This window comes from Pangasianodon hypophthalmus, chromosome 17 (assembly GCF_027358585.1).
Source record: "Pangasianodon hypophthalmus isolate fPanHyp1 chromosome 17, fPanHyp1.pri, whole genome shotgun sequence".
Taxonomy (NCBI): Eukaryota; Metazoa; Chordata; class Actinopteri; order Siluriformes; family Pangasiidae; genus Pangasianodon; species Pangasianodon hypophthalmus.
Window position 1 is genome coordinate 16332966 of NC_069726.1, and position 16901 is coordinate 16349866.

Consider the following 16901-nt stretch of genomic DNA (forward strand, 5'->3'; position numbering starts at 1 on the left):
TAAAGCCTTTTTTATGTTTAAAGGTCATACTTAGAGATCTGACCCAAAGAGCTGTGCAGAGCAGGGATTTTTTTTTACTCAGGATATGAATGCTTATGACACAGATTAGGTTCAGAAAAGTGGAGGTCTCGTCTGAAGACTTCTCGACTTGTCAGCCATGCTGAGTGAAAGAAAGATTTAACTTACAGTGACTACACTGCTGATTTGTCAAGTTAACAAGAATATCAATATTTGAGTGCTTCACTAGGTCGCTCACTCTGAGCGCTGGTTTGACAGGCTCTTTAGTGAAACCCTGATATTTTTCCTGTTGAGGAATTTCTTTCAAACCCACCATTTAAAAAAATCTTTTCAGAGATTCAGAAGCAGTTCTTCAAGCCTGACCTCTACGCACAGTCAATAACAGCAGTGCCTAAAGAAACACAGAGTAGGAAGATAATGTCGACCATCAAACACAATGTATATTTTAGGATACTAGCCTGTGGTTTAGGAATGAAATGCAGTGTAAAGCACATTATGGGCAGAAACGATTGAGTTTTTTTAAGATATGGGATACAGGAAACTCATTTTTGGGTGATTCTGTTGCAGACCAAATTCATACAATGATAGAATAGAAATCAAAGCATATACTAAGAAGGGCTCTAATTATAGATATTTTAGTGTGGTGCCGCCCCCCTTAATCATAAGCACACATACAGTGTATATGTACTGGGGCTGATTTTCAAAGCGATGCTGCCAGCAATTTATTGTCACAATCGAGTGCTTCCAAAAGCTGAAAAAGGTCAGCTTTTCAGAAAAAGCACAGAGTGATGTCAAGTGCTTATTAAGCTCCTGATCAATCAGATCGCCAGTTTGTGGGCAAGCGATAAAAACAAACATGAGAAAAAAAAATTGTCTTTCTAGTAATCCAGTAAAAGGAGATTAAGAACATGTTTCATTGAAAATATTTTATTGGCAAAATAACTGAAAATATTAACTTGGCTATTTTTAGGTCATTCCCCATTTGGTGATAGGTATGATAGGTTTGATAGGTATGGCCAATATTAGTAGTCAGATGTCTACTAATAAGTCAGAAAAACCTTACTAGATTAACGTATTGCTGGTGAAACTAATATATATATATATATATATATATATATATATATATATAAATTCCCATTTTGTGCAGGTATTGCTGCTTTCATTCAGAGTACATCTAAAATTTGTGGCTAAAAAAATTGCTTGATACTAATTCAGTGTGTCCACGTGATTGTGGCACTGTCTGTGGTTGTAAAGTAACCTCAGAACTCCCAAGAGAGCAGCAGAGAAAGCTGAATGACATTTCAGCAAGCAAAGACACACTACACCAAAAACAACTTAAAGCCAGAAAGTGAAGCGCCAGTGGGTTTTTTATTTCTTCCACTTAAATCTTAATAATCTGACCTGGCAACGTTTCTTCAGTTAGTGAATAAAAATTAATGTGTGTTCTCTCTTTTCAAACTCGCTGCCTCGGTTGCCATCCTCCAAATAATTACTGCCATGTACTGCCGTGCTAAAAAAGAGCACCAGCGTTTCATGGGCACACAATGACAAATTTATTAAACACTTCCAGCCTTAATAAACCCAAATGAGGGTACAAAATAAACTCCAGAGTGTTTTGTGCTTTGAGATGCAACACAGCAAACGCACCAAAACAGTAGTGATGCCCATTTCATCTTAATTTAGGCAATAAAAGTACCTCGTGTCTGTTTAGTAAATTGTCAAGGTTAGCTTTTAATGCCAAAATGGTGCAAAGGCAATAAATAAAAGCCACAAAAAAAACAAGCAAAATAAGATGTTTAACTGTGTAACAGAAGCATAATAGAGAAATAATAGAAGATAAACTATTAGAATAGGATAAGATAAGGTACCATTCTGAGAATATAAACCAATAGGTGTGCAGAAATATACAGATAATTACAGATAAGTAGCAGCTGGAACAGTAGCAGTTGGCTGGCTTCATTTTTCTTGGAGAAAGCCTGTGCTAGCCTTCACCCTCTCTGGTTGGTGGTGGGTGGGAATTGGCCAAGACAATGTTAGAAAAGAGAGAAAAAAGGAATGGGGGAGGGGGTTATATTTTTCTGAAAGTATATCCAATTATCTTGAAATTATTGCCATATATCCAAAGGCAGGGCTGGACAAATCATAAATTCGAGTGACACCGCCAATGTGCTGCCCAGTCCCATGGAGTGGGTGCTTGGAAAATAGCTGAAACTATTAGTTTTAACTAGCTAACTTAATGAAATAATGTTTGGTCAGCTAGATCGCTCACATTAATACAGTGCATTAATATGGACTTCAGGAAAAAACATGTATATGATGTAGCACAAAGTGTTTGCACCATGGACAAAAAGTCAAGTCAAGCAAGTCATTGTTCAACATTTCAGCTATTAAGCTTTATTTATTTAGCATTGGACACTGTCACAAAACAGTTTCACAGAAATATAGATATAGATGCCTGGATTTATCCCTAATGAGCAAGCCAGACGTGACGATGGCAAGAGAAATCTCTCTGAGACGACATGAGGAAGAAACCTTGAAAGGAACAGGACTCAGAGGAACTCATCCTCCTCTGGGTGACACCAGATAGTGAGAATATAAATATCACTCTTTTCAATTCTGAAAAGATTGCTTGTCATCTGCGGACAGCTAGTACTGAAAGCAGCTCACGCTTCATGCCGATGTGTGTAGAGCAGCAGACGGTGGGATTTGGAGTGAGTAGCTTGCACTATAGTTACAGCATTGAGGTGTGTCACACCACAATGAAGCACATTAAGTTTAAACATAGCTACATACCGAAAGAAAAGTCAATAGGGAGTAAAGTGGTGTTTTTCTTTTTCTGGTTGGTGAACATACTTGCCTGCTGGGCAACTACGCATGAAAACAAACAGCGTGGACATGAAAATCCGCTTATCCCAGGAATCTGGGCTACCAATTTGTTTACCCGTGCATCCCTTACCTCATCTATGAACACTATTTGTAAAACACGCCAGGAGATGTAAAGCAGCCAAGTCTAACCTCAGTCTGTTTACCCTTTACAGTCTGGGATTTGTGATACTGACTCTTCTCTTATTAAGCAATGTTCAACATCTGGTACCAGTCAGGTTACTCCAATCTGTTGGGAGCTCATTATTCCATTTTATTCTCAAATCTCATTTATTTAGACTGATAAAGTAACAAACATGGCCTCTGTTTGCCATCATCACCTTTTAACAGCTGCCAAATGGGTCAGATCAAAATAGAAAAACCTCATTACAGTGACAGCAGTGATGGGCTCTGATTACATGGCAGTAGAGCAGCCAGTCGTGACTGTAATGTCGGAAAAGGTCAGCCTTTGCCCTTTGTTGTTCATGGAAACAAAATACAAAGAATTGCTTGACCCCTGGCCAGGCTTAGGATTAGGACTTAACACTGGGTGATTGGTGAATGCTGTTGCTTTAAGCTATTATTAATATACTGCCTATAATGCTTCCGCATGATCCAGATGTTCCCAGTCACCAGCTGCTTGATCAAAGGTTAACTGATATTAAAGCTGAACAGACTTTGAAAGACATTTAATGCAAATGTTTTAACGCCCTGCATTGGAGTTCGCTCTGGGTATAATGTGCTTTATCATTCTGCTGGGTGATGACCTTAACTGGATTAAATGAACAAATGGCAGCACCAGTGGCATAGACAGGGATTAATTTCAGAAAAGAAATATACAAAATAAAATCATCGCATGATCTGCACGATTAAACTGATAAGCACAATGTGCTCATGGATTGTGGGTGAATGCCAGACATTAGCAGGTACGATGGTGGCACAAATGTGTTATTTAGTCATTTAAGGTACAATCTACTGTTAAACTATCAAGCCATATTAATAACGTCCCTATAAAATCCCTTTATAACAGTTCTGGTGAATTAGATTAAAATAGGATGCTTATAATAGGGGAAAATTTAATTTTATCTTATAAAAGCAGATATAACTTTTTTCTGCTCCTGCTTAACTCTATATATGTGTTCAGGGTGTAGCTAAGCAGCTAGTAGCTTTCAAACAGAAAAATGCATGATTATGACTGGTTAATTTAAAAAAAACTACGAGACATGTTCGTTTGACTCTTGGGGTGGTTAAATATGGAATGGTAATGATGACTTTGTTGACCTTTTATGAACATCTTTATAGTGAAATTACTGCTCAATACCTGTTATTTGATGCATATAATCAACTGTATGTATGTGTTATGTTTACCACCCACAAATAAGCATTTGGAACTGTCAAAATATTTCAAAGGGGATTCAAATCCAAAATCCCACCTCTAGCTACGCCTCTGGGAAGCAGTCAGAACACCACCATCACGTCTAACAAAACAAACCTGCTTTCACTGGTCTGGAGTCTTAAATGACTTGCGCAAAAGGAAGACTATGCAAAATATCCAGCACCCTGCTGTCTAGAAACATGGACCATATATAGCCTTATGAGAATACATCTGAGCAAAAGTTTGTATCCTCTATGATAGGTGACGAAGAAAAGAAAACATGATTTGGCATGAGTTACAAGAGCTATGTGAGGAAGAATGGGCAAAGATTAACCAGGCAATCTGGCAGAGTTAGAACTGGCATGGCAAGAAGAATGTGGGCCGTACATTACAAAATCCAAAAGCTGCTCATGGGGTGTGAAAATGGTTAGAGACAATTAAAGGCAACTTTTGCTAACTTAACTGATCAATTTGATTTTATTTTTAATTACCTTAACATGCACTATTTCACCATTTTGTCAATAAATTCTTCATTTTATCCCAAGGGTATGCAAACCTTTGCACTCAACTGTATATAGAGGTAATTCTATGGTGAAGTTTTCAATTAAGAATCATGTTAAGATTTAAAAGTTAAGGTATACTTAGTTGTGCTATTCTACATATCAAAAGATTTCCTACACTTGCTGATTCCTGTAGTCAATCTCGACTGGATCATTCTTCAGCGGTGTTAAAAACTGCTATGGTATGTTAATGCCTTAGCTAAAATGAAACGTTTACACTACAGCCACCAAGGCAACGTGCTGAGATATTAGAAGCTTAATGAGCTCTGCAGCCGAATCAGCATTTACGCTCTGGCACAGGTACGATATTAATCCCAACACGGGACATTCGATTATCACCACAAACTGCAGACAGGTGCAAAGACAAAATGCAGTACAGGTCACATGCATCATGTCACGCACAGATCCCTAAGGACCAGGACGTGTTAAATCCACGTCTGCATTTGCATACCAAGGCTGAAACATGGGGCTGCCTTTGCACTAATAATAATGCAGTCAATTAAAAGCAAAGTTAATCATTTTCTATGATAACAGAAGCAGCAGGATTGACATACTCTCAGTGTATAAGGGAGTATACATGCCAGCGTACAGTTCACCTATGGGAAAGTGGTTGGAATGTGGCTGCTTTAAAATAAATAAATAAATAAATAAAAATAAGCGAATAAGATTTAATCAAAGATGTTTAATCAAAAATATTTACTTAATTCAAATGCGTACATGAGTTCCACGTGAATGAATTGAGATACACTAACACAATTTGTTTTTGTTAATCAAACATGATTTGATCATGTAATTTCACAGCCCTGAATATAATTAAACCCTGCGCTCACTCAAGCTCAGGATCGGACCTGGGTCGCTGGCGTTGTGAGGCAGCAGCATTAGCCGATACGCAGTGCCAACATCTTCATGAGATTTTATAAGGTAATTGGATCACATTAATACTACTGGAATTGATCACACTCATGCTACATAATTCAAACTAGTGATCAGAAACTTAAAGTTTCAATAAAACTTAGTATAAGCAATGATATCACATTTTGATGAGAAACTAAATAGTTTTAAGTAAACTAAACATAATAGGCTCTCTTAAATCTGATAGATGACAAACCTTTTTTTCGTGGTGTACAGTGATCACAGGTTCACAGCTAAAGACTGGAAAAACATGCCTGCTCTTTTTCTGGTCATCAACTCCACGGTTTCTGTGAACCTGTACCCACTGTATCCTCAGATAGTCCTTGGCTGACTAGAGCGGAACCTGATGCGGTCCTCTGCTGTTGTAGCCCATTCACCTCAAGGTCTGACATGTTGCGCACTTTAAGGTGCTTTTCTGCTCACCACAATTGTAAACTGTGGTTATTTGAGTTACCATAGACTTCCTGCTTGCAGAACCACCACAAACTGTATGTTTTCTGTTATTTTGCACCATTCTGTATAAACTCTAGAGACTGCTGCGTGTGAGAATCCCAGGAGATCAGCAATTTCTGAAATACTCAAACCAGCCCATCTGGCACCAACAACCATGCCACATTCAAAGCCACTTTTCCCCCCATTCTGATGTTTGAACATTAACTGAAGTTCTTGACCTGTCACTGTACTTATTAAACCAAACGTACTAAAGCACAGCAAAATCTGTCATTATTAAATTCCTCACATATGACATTGTGCATTTTTATACATCTGGACGCACAGACAGACTAACGTAACTGCAGGACATTTCTCGCAGAAAAGCACGGCCCTGTCTCTTTTCTTGCTTTTCTGTGCCCTGGAAAGCCTACTAATGTCATAGTCGCACTTTGTCTGGAGGAAAAATACAAAAAGCTAACGAGACTGCATACTGAGCCTTTTGAACTGGCTTCTTCAAGTCACACTGTGTGTTTGAATATAACTAAGGAAGACATATTCAGTTTAATAAAAAGAAAGAATAAAAGAAAGAAAAAACCTAAAATATCAGAGTTCAATACAGGCTTTCTTTAAAAGGTACAAGAGGTAATACAAGCTTTGCTTGAAGGTCTCAGACTAGTGACTTGCTGTTGTTCGCATGGCTTGTGATATCAGAATAGAAAGTCATTTAAAGACATTGCCTTCACTGCAGTAGGCAGAGAATGAGACAATGTCGGTAACGTTTCTGAAAGACTGAGTTTTTGTTTGCAGCTAAAGACCTACATGCTTTAAGACAAATTGTGAAATTCAAATGCATTTTTTCAAAATTTGAAACGTGACATATTTCAAGGGGAATGACAGATAGGACTTGGGGTTTTATCCATTGGAATCTGATTGGGAAAAGGGGGCATACAGCACTCATGGAGGCACGGAGATGGAGGCAAAGGATGAAAATTTCGTCCCAGGAGTGAGGCCATATTCATTTGTTCCTATATGTGCAGTCGGGAATGGACACATGATCAAATGATGAGGCTAAGGTTTGTGCTCACCCACCTCCCCCAAGCATCACAAGTGGCACAATGGTAAATGATGTATTTTTGGTCTTGTGCACGACTCTAAATGACATTTGAAAAAAGAAAAGAAAATTTGCTGCATTTCAGGCAAACATTACAGACAAACATTTCAGACAAAGTACAATTCTGTCTTTGTCTTTTTCCTGTCTCTGATGAATCATGCACAAGGACATAAGCTAACAAGGTAAAAATAGTCAGTTCTGGTTTTAAATTGTCCTCAGGATTTAGTTTATTATTTCACAGTTACTAGAAGAGCAGCATAGCCGCTTTTCTTACCACTGATACTGCTTTCTATATTGACTTAAAAGTGTGTTATGTAGAATTTGGTACAATTCTAGTTGTTACAACGTGAAGTTCCAAATATGCTCAGTAGCTAGCTAACTTTGCATCATTTTATCCTAGTCAGCTAGTATGGCAACATTTGAAATACTGACGCACCAAGTAATGTACTCATTTGTTGATGTAAAAATGGCTCACAACACAACAGAGCAAATTCATCCTATCTAACACTGTTAGTCTCATTCTCGTTTATAGCTACCACAAAGTTAGCTATAAACATAGAAAATACTGGCACGCCAAATAACGCACTGATTTGTTGCTTTGTTTCAAACTGTTTACCTGTGTAGAACATTAACAATCACATTAGCTTCCCAGAAGAAATGTAGCTACTATGCTATGCTTAATTTAACCCCCTTCATGGCCTGCGGGATTCTCTATCTTGGAAAAGCGGCTCCCTGATTTACTTGTTTTATTTCTTTAGGCATCATTTTGCTTGTTTGAAGGAGACTGAATTTCTTTAGTACGTGGATTGATCTGCCATGTTTGCACTTCTGTACATTCAAAATGTAAGGAGTAAACACAAACAAGGGATCCAAGCACTTTTAAGCCCAACCATATGATGCATCTGCTGCGATCCCATAGTTTCAACAATTGTGTTTTATTGCGCAGATCCCCAGATATTTTTAAATAATTTATAATAGTAAAAACAGTACAAATATTCACAAAATTTCTGCTATAGTAAAACAAACTGTGGATCCCCAAGCTCTACTACTGGTGAGAAACTGCATTGGCTCGGTGTCTGTTTCCATGAAGAGAAACTCGAGGGATGTTAAAATGAAAGGAGTGGCAGGCTAACAGCTGCTTAGGCTCTAACTCTCACAGAGGACACGCAGTCACAACACATTACCATCCTCCTGCGTTTGCTTCACATTGTGGCTCAGTTTCACACCACACAAGTCTGCTGTGTCATGCTACAAACTGGTTAGGGAGGATCAGAAAAGCCTGACTCCCTGACTATGCTTAAATACTTAAATGGAGCACAGCCAGGCTAATTAGTTTAAGAGCGCACACACACACACACACACACACACACACTTGAGTTGGGATCCAGAGTGAAGAGGAAGTGAAGCACATCCAGAGATAAAAGAGGGTTAAAATGGACCAAGAGTCCAACTTAAAAGCTGCCATTTTCAATGACTCACTTAGGCAGGATTCTCGTCAAACAGAAAATCAAAGGTCAAAAAAAAAAAAAAAAAAAAGGAAGAACATAAAAGTCTTTGGCCTATTTCATAAAGATAAATCCGAAGATATAACCATTTCAGCTGCAACATTAGAGAGCATAATTGTCTTACAGACTTATTATTTTTTGCTTTTATTCCTAGCATTTCAGGGAAAGAATTCTGCTACGGTCACCATATTTGGAAAGAGAATAAATGGTACATCTTAAAAAGTCAATAAGATGCATGGTGATCTTTATGCTGATTCTGCTTAAACTGGCAGAAAACTTCCCAAATGGGTGTTTTCTTGTAAATGTGTCAATTCATGCACCTACCCAATCAGCTAATCATGTGGCAGCAGCGCAAAGCATAAAATCGTGCAGATGCAGGTCAGCTAACGTTCAAAACAAACATCGTAATGGGGAAAAAATATGATCTCTGTGACAGATGGCCGGTTTGACTATTGACAACAGGCTTTAGAGTTTACACAGGATGGTGTATTATTATATATTATATGGAGGGCTTGTAATATCAGCTAACTAACTAACATTTAGCAGTACCTGTAGCAGAGCTACACATCCCAGTTTTCCCATAACACAGCTAAAGGAAAATGCTATGCACAGACAAAATAACGGATACAGAAAATCTCCTATGTAGGTCTCAAAATGGCAGTGATTACACAGTGTGAGGTCACATTAAACAGAAGAAAGGAAGGTCCTGTGACATGTTATAAATATGCCATTTTTACAGCAGACCGGCTGCTCTGAGGGTCTGTCACTGACGCATGAAGTGAAAACACACTTCAATAATTAACACAAAGTTGTCATGGCAAGCAGAGATCACCTAATCATAGTTGAATTACAACCTACAATTTCAGCTAAGAGACACGCAGTTATAGATGTGCTAACTGAGCTTAACACATGCTAGAGATACTGGAAAAAAGAATACATCAGTGATATTTCTGGCCTCATATGACTGTATATTAAGCTCTGAGTGTCTCAAACAAGTCTGGCGAGATAAATTGGTGCTAGCAATAATGAAAATCCCGTGGTCATGCTTGCAGATATTATCGCAGCAGGAGTGACTGGACAAATAAGAAGTGCATTACAAGGTTTCAGCATTATGCACCACTCTATATTTTCTAGGCCTGAGAGAAGGATTAATATATGGACATCAAAGTGCTTACTTAAAACAACAACAGCTAAATGGAAAAAACCTCATTAATCTATATCAAGCACAGTCTCTGGAGTGCCATTTAAAGTAGAAGTACAAAAATGTAAATCACTATAGTGTGTGTTTTTGTAATCAGTTTGCTGTGATGAGAGGAATCAAAATAAAACTGATCAAGAATAAGGGAAACAGAATTGATGCAATACTTTAGAAATGGCTTCACTCTGGTGCTACTTCAAACAGTGCTTCCAAATTTCAACAAATTTGTAGTTTGAACTAATCACACACCAATTTAACAAAGTCTCTGCAATCACCAATCATGAAGCTTGAAAGGAAAAAGTCATCCTTCAAAATATTATGAGTCTACGCTGGATACGCACAGATTTCTCTGTAGAAAATGGGTCATGGTTACTGAAGGTCCAAATAATGTAATCTTGAGCTAGCGTAAACGAGTCCAAGTTCGTACTCAACAAGCGTTCATTATGGTGCAAAGTAAAGACTGATCTCGTCTTTATCATTCTGTTGGCTACTAATAAACACAACACCGCTAGGCTTGTTGAAGATGCAAATATTGATCGCACTAGACTTGAATGGATTTACACAGGCCATTAAATTCTGAAGTGGGAGAATCTTTGACTTAAACAGAGACATTTTGACATCTTATTTAATTAAAAGAATACTAAAAGCAGCACTCTGCTCTAATTAAAACTGTAAGCCTATGAGGCAACTGTGTCCAGAGAGACCTCCAGAGAGCAAGTAATGAAAAGCTTATAAAAGCAACATGTCAAGCCAAGCTGGCAGTGTAGATGCACCATGACAAGCACAGCGATGGCATTCCACTTAGTCGGATGGCTGCATCATACCTTCCACTTGGCCATGTCCGGATCGAGGCCAAGTTATCGCCCTGCTGTAGTCCAGGAGCTGAATTTGCCGCAGGGATAAGGTGTGTTCGTTTTATTAAAAGTGAGGGGGGCAAGGGGGGAGGAGGTGAGAGACGCAGGGGGGATTATTTAAGTCTGCTGAGAAGTGGTTCTTGGCAGAGCAAATTCATTTCCGCTTTCCTCGGGTTGCAGAGCTTATGCCCAATACGGCTGCGTTCCGGTCTGCCAGTGCACGACTAAGCTTTTGCTGCGGCTAATGTGCCAGCACTGGACGTGTCAGAGTGACCATGTGAAAGGATTTTCTGGCAGGAGGGCTGCACATACGCAGACGTCCACTGGTACAAAAGAAATAAAGGAATAAGTCATGTTTTTCATCTGGGCAGGGAGGATAAGTGTATTTCTTACCTGTTAGCACCTGGAAGAAATGTTGAGTATTCAGAAAAGCAATCTCAATCAAGCAGGAAAGGAACAATAACCTAAACTGAAGGTAATTAACCACTATACAGTAATACACAGTGTTCAGCCACTCACACCACATTCTTAGGCATAGTACTAGCGATTTTTGCTTTTTACTATTCCTTTTTTCATAACGCACACACACGCACGAACACATAGGGCACAGCTGCGTAAATATGCGTTGTAATCGATCCGACCCCTCATCAGTAATCTGACGAGTCATTTCAAGCCACTGCCCCGAGACCTCCACTTTTGTCCACAATGACAGCCTCTAAGCAGGTCTAATTAATCTAGGCCAAGGATGGTTTTGTGCTTAGGTTATAAGTCATGAGATATATCGGGTGTACAAATATCAGGTGGATGCTGAATGAATAGCCAAGGAGGGTCCTACTGTAAAGCCACAGAGATCAGGTAGACCAAAATAGCGGTTTGGATTACCAGTTCCATGAGCTCTCATTTCAAACAGCGATGCGAGGAGATTAGAGCAACGTCCATCCTTATTCAGACATACCATCAAGACCCAGGTCATTTTACACGCAGTGTCACCCACACGCCTGTGGATTTGCTCAGGTGGTTAAGTAGGCTGCCCTTACCTTGAGTAGATCTCTGGGAAAATCTTGTCCTTCGTTCAGGCCGTCCAGGTTGTTGATGAATTCCTGGCACGTCATCTTCTTCCCAATATTCTGCAAGTAGGAGTACACATATATTACCCTGATAACGTAGTGCGACATATCACCCAGCTCGGCTTTATTTAACCCGCGTGCTATCCATAGCTATCGATAGCTGAGGGAACTTAATTAATGAACTGCTGTGTTTAAGGTTTGACTGCCAATATTGTGTCTCATTTTCACCTTTCAAATACCAACACTGCAGTGGATGTCAAACAATTGCTCTTGGGCTCAGAGCAGTTGTATATTAACATAGCATCAATATTTCAATGCAAGCTAACCAGAACAACTTGCCAGAGCAGAATGAAAAACAACGACTACACCTGTTACAATTATTACTTTATCACATATCAATTGTTTGGACTGATTAGGTTCATTCATTTAACATATTTTGATAAATAACATTAAATGCAACCCTAAACAGTTAAATTCTATGATGTGTCGTTCATTAATAAAAGAAAAATTGCAATCGCTGGACAAATAGCTGTGGCACAAGAGGAATAAAAAATTTCTGGACACATACACTTCTGGGATTTATTCCTTATTTATTCCTTTATGTTCACATCATAAAATGACAAAGTCTATGGAAAAGATTATTAAATCACAAATCACTGTTTCTACGAACTTCATCAGCCAAAGTTTCAGAATCATGACAGACCTACCAATGAGTAAGTGAGTAATTATATAACATAGCCAGGATCATGTACAGCATGTTGCATGCCGGCTTGTTGGAACATGAGGAAAGCTTTTTAGCTCAGCTAACTGCACAGGCTATCCGTTACAACAAGGGACTAATCAATTACCATAATGTTGGATTATGTGACAGTGCTATATGATCACCAATGAAACCGTGTGTGCCTACCAGCTCTGTTCATCATAAAAGATGTCCCTGAACTGCAAGGCTGCAAGGCGGTTGCTTTCATCTGGGAACATTTTGTGTCTGCAGGCAATCCTTTTTATTACGGAGAGGTCTCTTTCTTTTGAACCAAAAAAAAAAAAAAATGCTACACATCCTCCTTTGAAATACAAAATGTTTGTCATTGCTGAGCTGAAATTTGTGTAGAGGCATTGCACTTTTCATATAAAAAACATAGGACAGTGAATTTGTTTGTGGATTTTTTTTGCCTTTTTTGTTTTTCTTTTTTTTAAGAGAAAGCTGGATAGAAATTGTTAATATTACATGTTCTGACAATGAAGTAACTGCATTACAGATTTTGATACAGAAAATGCATCCACCATATCAATATCATTCCAATATAGATTTTTTTTTTGTTATAAGTATTTGGACAGTGACAATTTTTGTAATTTTGCCTCTGTACACCACCACAGTGGATTTGATGAAGCAATCAAGATGTGATTGAAGTGTAGACTTTCAGCTTGAATTCAAAAATACTGCATTAACCATTTAGGAATTACAGTTTATATATATCCCTCCAGAATCCCTCCATTTTCACAGGCTCAAAATTAAATGGGCAAACTAACAGTCATAAATATTAGGATTATTTTTAATATTTGGATGCAAAGCCTTTGCAGTCAATGACTGCCTGAAGTCTGGAACCCACAGACATCATCAAATGCTGAGTTTCCTCCTTTGAGATGCTTTGCCAGGCTTTACTGCAGCCGCCTTCAGTTGCTGCTTGTTTGTGGGTCTTTCTGCCTTTTTGTCTTCAGTAAGTGAAAAGCATGCTCAATCAGGTTGAGGTCAGGAGACTGACTTGGCCATATAAGAACATTCCATTTCTTCACCTTAAAAAGCTCTTCGGTTGCTTTCGCAGGATGATTTGGGTCATTATCCATCTGTACTGTGAAGCGCCATCCTATCAGTTTTGTAGCATTTGACTGAATCTGAGCAGAAAGTATAGCGCTATACACTTCAGAATTCATTCTGCTACTTCTATCAGCAGGCACATCATCAAAAAACACCAGTGACCCAGTTCCATTGGCAGCCATACATGCCATAACACCTCCTCCACCATGTTTGACAGATGTGGTATGCTTTGGATCACGAGCCCTTCCTTTCATTCTCCATACTCTTCTTTTCCCATCATTCTGGTACAAGTTAATCTTGGTTTCATCTGTCCAAAGAATCTTGTTCCAGAACTGGGCAGGTTTTTTTTTTTTTTATAGTAGTTTTCTAGCAAAGTCTAATGTTCTGGCCTTTCTGTTATTGAGTGCTACTATTGGCATGAATCTTGAGGTAAACTCTCTGTATTTACATTCATGAAGGTGTTTCTTGATTGCAGACTTTGACATTGATATGCTTACTTCCTCAAGGGTGTTCTTGACTTGACTAGATGTTGTGAAGGGGTTTTTCTTCACCAAGGAAAGAATTCTGCGATGATCCACTTTAGTTGTCTTCCATAGTCTTCCAGACCTTTTGGTGTTGCTGAGCTCGCCAGTGCATTCCTTCTTTTTAAGAATGTACCAAATTGTTGATTTGGCCACTCCTAAAGTTTTTACTGTCTCTGATAGGTCTGTTTTGTTTTTTCAGCCTAATGATGGCCTCCTTCACTTGCATCGACACCTCTCTGGACTGCATACATAGAGTTCCCATGAACAGCTACCAAATGTAAATTCAACACTTGGAATCAACTCCAGACCTTTTCTCTCCTTAATTTGTCAGGAAATAATGAGGAAAAGAGCCATATCTGGCCATGAAACTGCTTATCAGTCAACTGTCCAATTACTTTTGAGACGATGAAATGGAGGTACTATGGGAAAAAAATGGCTGTGATTCCTAAACGATTAATGCAATATTTTTGTTAAACCCCTTGAATTAAAGCTGAAAGTCTACAATCACATCTTGATTGCTTTATTTCAAATCCATTGTGGTGGTATACAGAGGCAAAACTACAAAAATTGTGTCACTGTCTAAATAATTTGGACCCGACTGATCACAAATGCACTATAAATACACTACACAGTGTGAGGTTCTTACAGTATTCAAGATAATTAAGTTCTCAAATTGAGGAGAGTAGTTAATCCAGTTAGTCCTAGACAAGGAAGAGGACAGTAAAAGCTCAGTTTAAGCTTCGTCCTCTCCAACCAGTACACAGGCATAGATTAAAATTCTGTGCTGTCCCGAATAGTTACTACTATTAATAAAACCCAATGAGTCGGAGTGGAGGATCCCATTCTGAGTGCTTTTACATGTTTTCTGATAACATCAGAGACAAAGGCTAGAGAGAGCGGGTCGCTGTGAATACTAAAATAATGAGCAGAAGGTGTTTGTTCCAGTGACTTTACAGTTTCTGCCAGCACCAGCCGAGTTTGTAGGTGGACAGCACTGACAAATGTTCAGACTGGCACACGATATCAGAGTGACACGGGGCCTGTTTCTGATGCATACGAGTAAGAGAGATTCCTCCAGAACCTCAGATTCTGTTTTAACCCAAAAGGAATAAAAGGAGGCACTAAAGTTAGCTCAGTGAATGGACGCGCATCTTCCACAGCATCAATTAATATGGCTTGGGTGCTGTGTTCTGACAGTAGCTGGGCACTGATCACTGATTTATAAAATCTCTTTGCTGGTGTAAATGCTTTGATTCTTATCCACTTGTAAGTCTCTGTGCTCTCCGCGTGTAGAAATGCCTCTGATGCTGCACTCATAAAAATGATGCTAAAAAGGTCAAATGACTTCATTAACAACTATAACACTGTGTGGGGAAAAACAAGCATGCCATTTATTTCTGGTCTTTTAATTATTATTCATTTTTATAACCCATCACTGATGAATTCTCGACTCAGATCTAGTCTGATTCATTTTCTATAACAGCAGCTCTGACAGCAGTGTTTTGTGGGGTTTTGTGGGGGTGTTCCTGGTATGCAGTGGTTAGTACCTACCAAAAGTGGTCCAAGGAAGGACAACCAACAGGGTCACAGGCGCCCAAAGCTCATTGATGTGCATGAGGAGCGAAGGCTAGCCTGTCTGGTCTTATTCCACAGAAGAGCTAGAAAGGTGTCAGAACACACAGTGCATCGCAGCTTGCTGTGTATGGCACAGTCAGAGTGCCCATGCTGACCCCTGCTCACTGCCGAAAGTGCCTACAATGGGCATGTGAGCATCAGAATTGGACCATGGAGCAATGGAAGAAGGTGGCCTGGTCTGTTGAATCACATTTTCTTTTACATGTGGACGGTGGGAGTGCATGTGCATCGCTTACTTGGGGAAGTGATGGCACCAGCATGCATTATGGGAAGAAGACAAGCTGGCAGAGGCAGTGTGATGCTCTGGGCAATGTTCTCCTGGGAAACCTTGGGTTGTGTCATTCATGTTACTATGGCACATACCACCTACCGAAACACTGTCACATACCAAGTACACTCTTCGTGGCAGCGGTATTCTCTAATGGCAGTGGCCTCTTTCAGCAGGACAATGCCCCCTGCCACACTACAAAAATTGTTCAGGAATTGTTTTGAGGAACATGACAAAAAGTTCAAGGTGTTGACTTGGCCTCCAAATTCCCCAGATCTCAATCCGATCAAGCATCTGTGCTGGACAAACAAGTCCGATCCATGGAGGCCACATCGTGCATCTTAAAGGATCTGCGGCTAATGTCTTGGTGCCAGATACCACAGCCCACCTTCAGAGGTCTTGTGGAGTGCATGCATCGATGGGACACGGCTGTTTTGGCGGCACAAGTGGGACCTACACAATATTACGCAGATGGTTTTAATGTTATGGCTGATAGGTGTACAAAAACATTATAGACAATTCTGTGCTTCCCACTTTCTTGGAAAAAGTTTGGGGAAGACCCACATGTGGGTGTGATGGTCATGTAGCCTGAAACCTTTGGCCATATTGTAATTAATAATAAATAAAAATTGCAATAGTTGGCTCATTGGTGTGGTATAAGAGGAATGAAACACAACAGCGAATGCTATTATCGGAAAATCAACTTCAACACCCCTGCATCATTGATTATTTTGCAACAACAGCAAACTCTATTGTGTTTTATTCCT

At 39.3% G+C, this 16901-nt stretch overlaps 1 protein-coding gene across 13 annotated transcripts in view; it reads right to left on the reverse strand.

Moving 5' to 3' along the window:
* Nucleotides 1-16901, reverse strand: part of psd3l (pleckstrin and Sec7 domain containing 3, like) — a 127865-nt gene that overhangs the window by 40254 nt on the left and 70710 nt on the right. For 12 of the 13 annotated variants that reach the window (XM_034312732.2, XM_034312731.2, XM_034312733.2 and 9 more), the window contains one exon: nucleotides 11865-11954. In XM_034312732.2, coding sequence (XP_034168623.2) covers nucleotides 11865-11954 — 90 coding nt within the window. The other variant, XM_053241458.1, reaches the window with a different exon arrangement.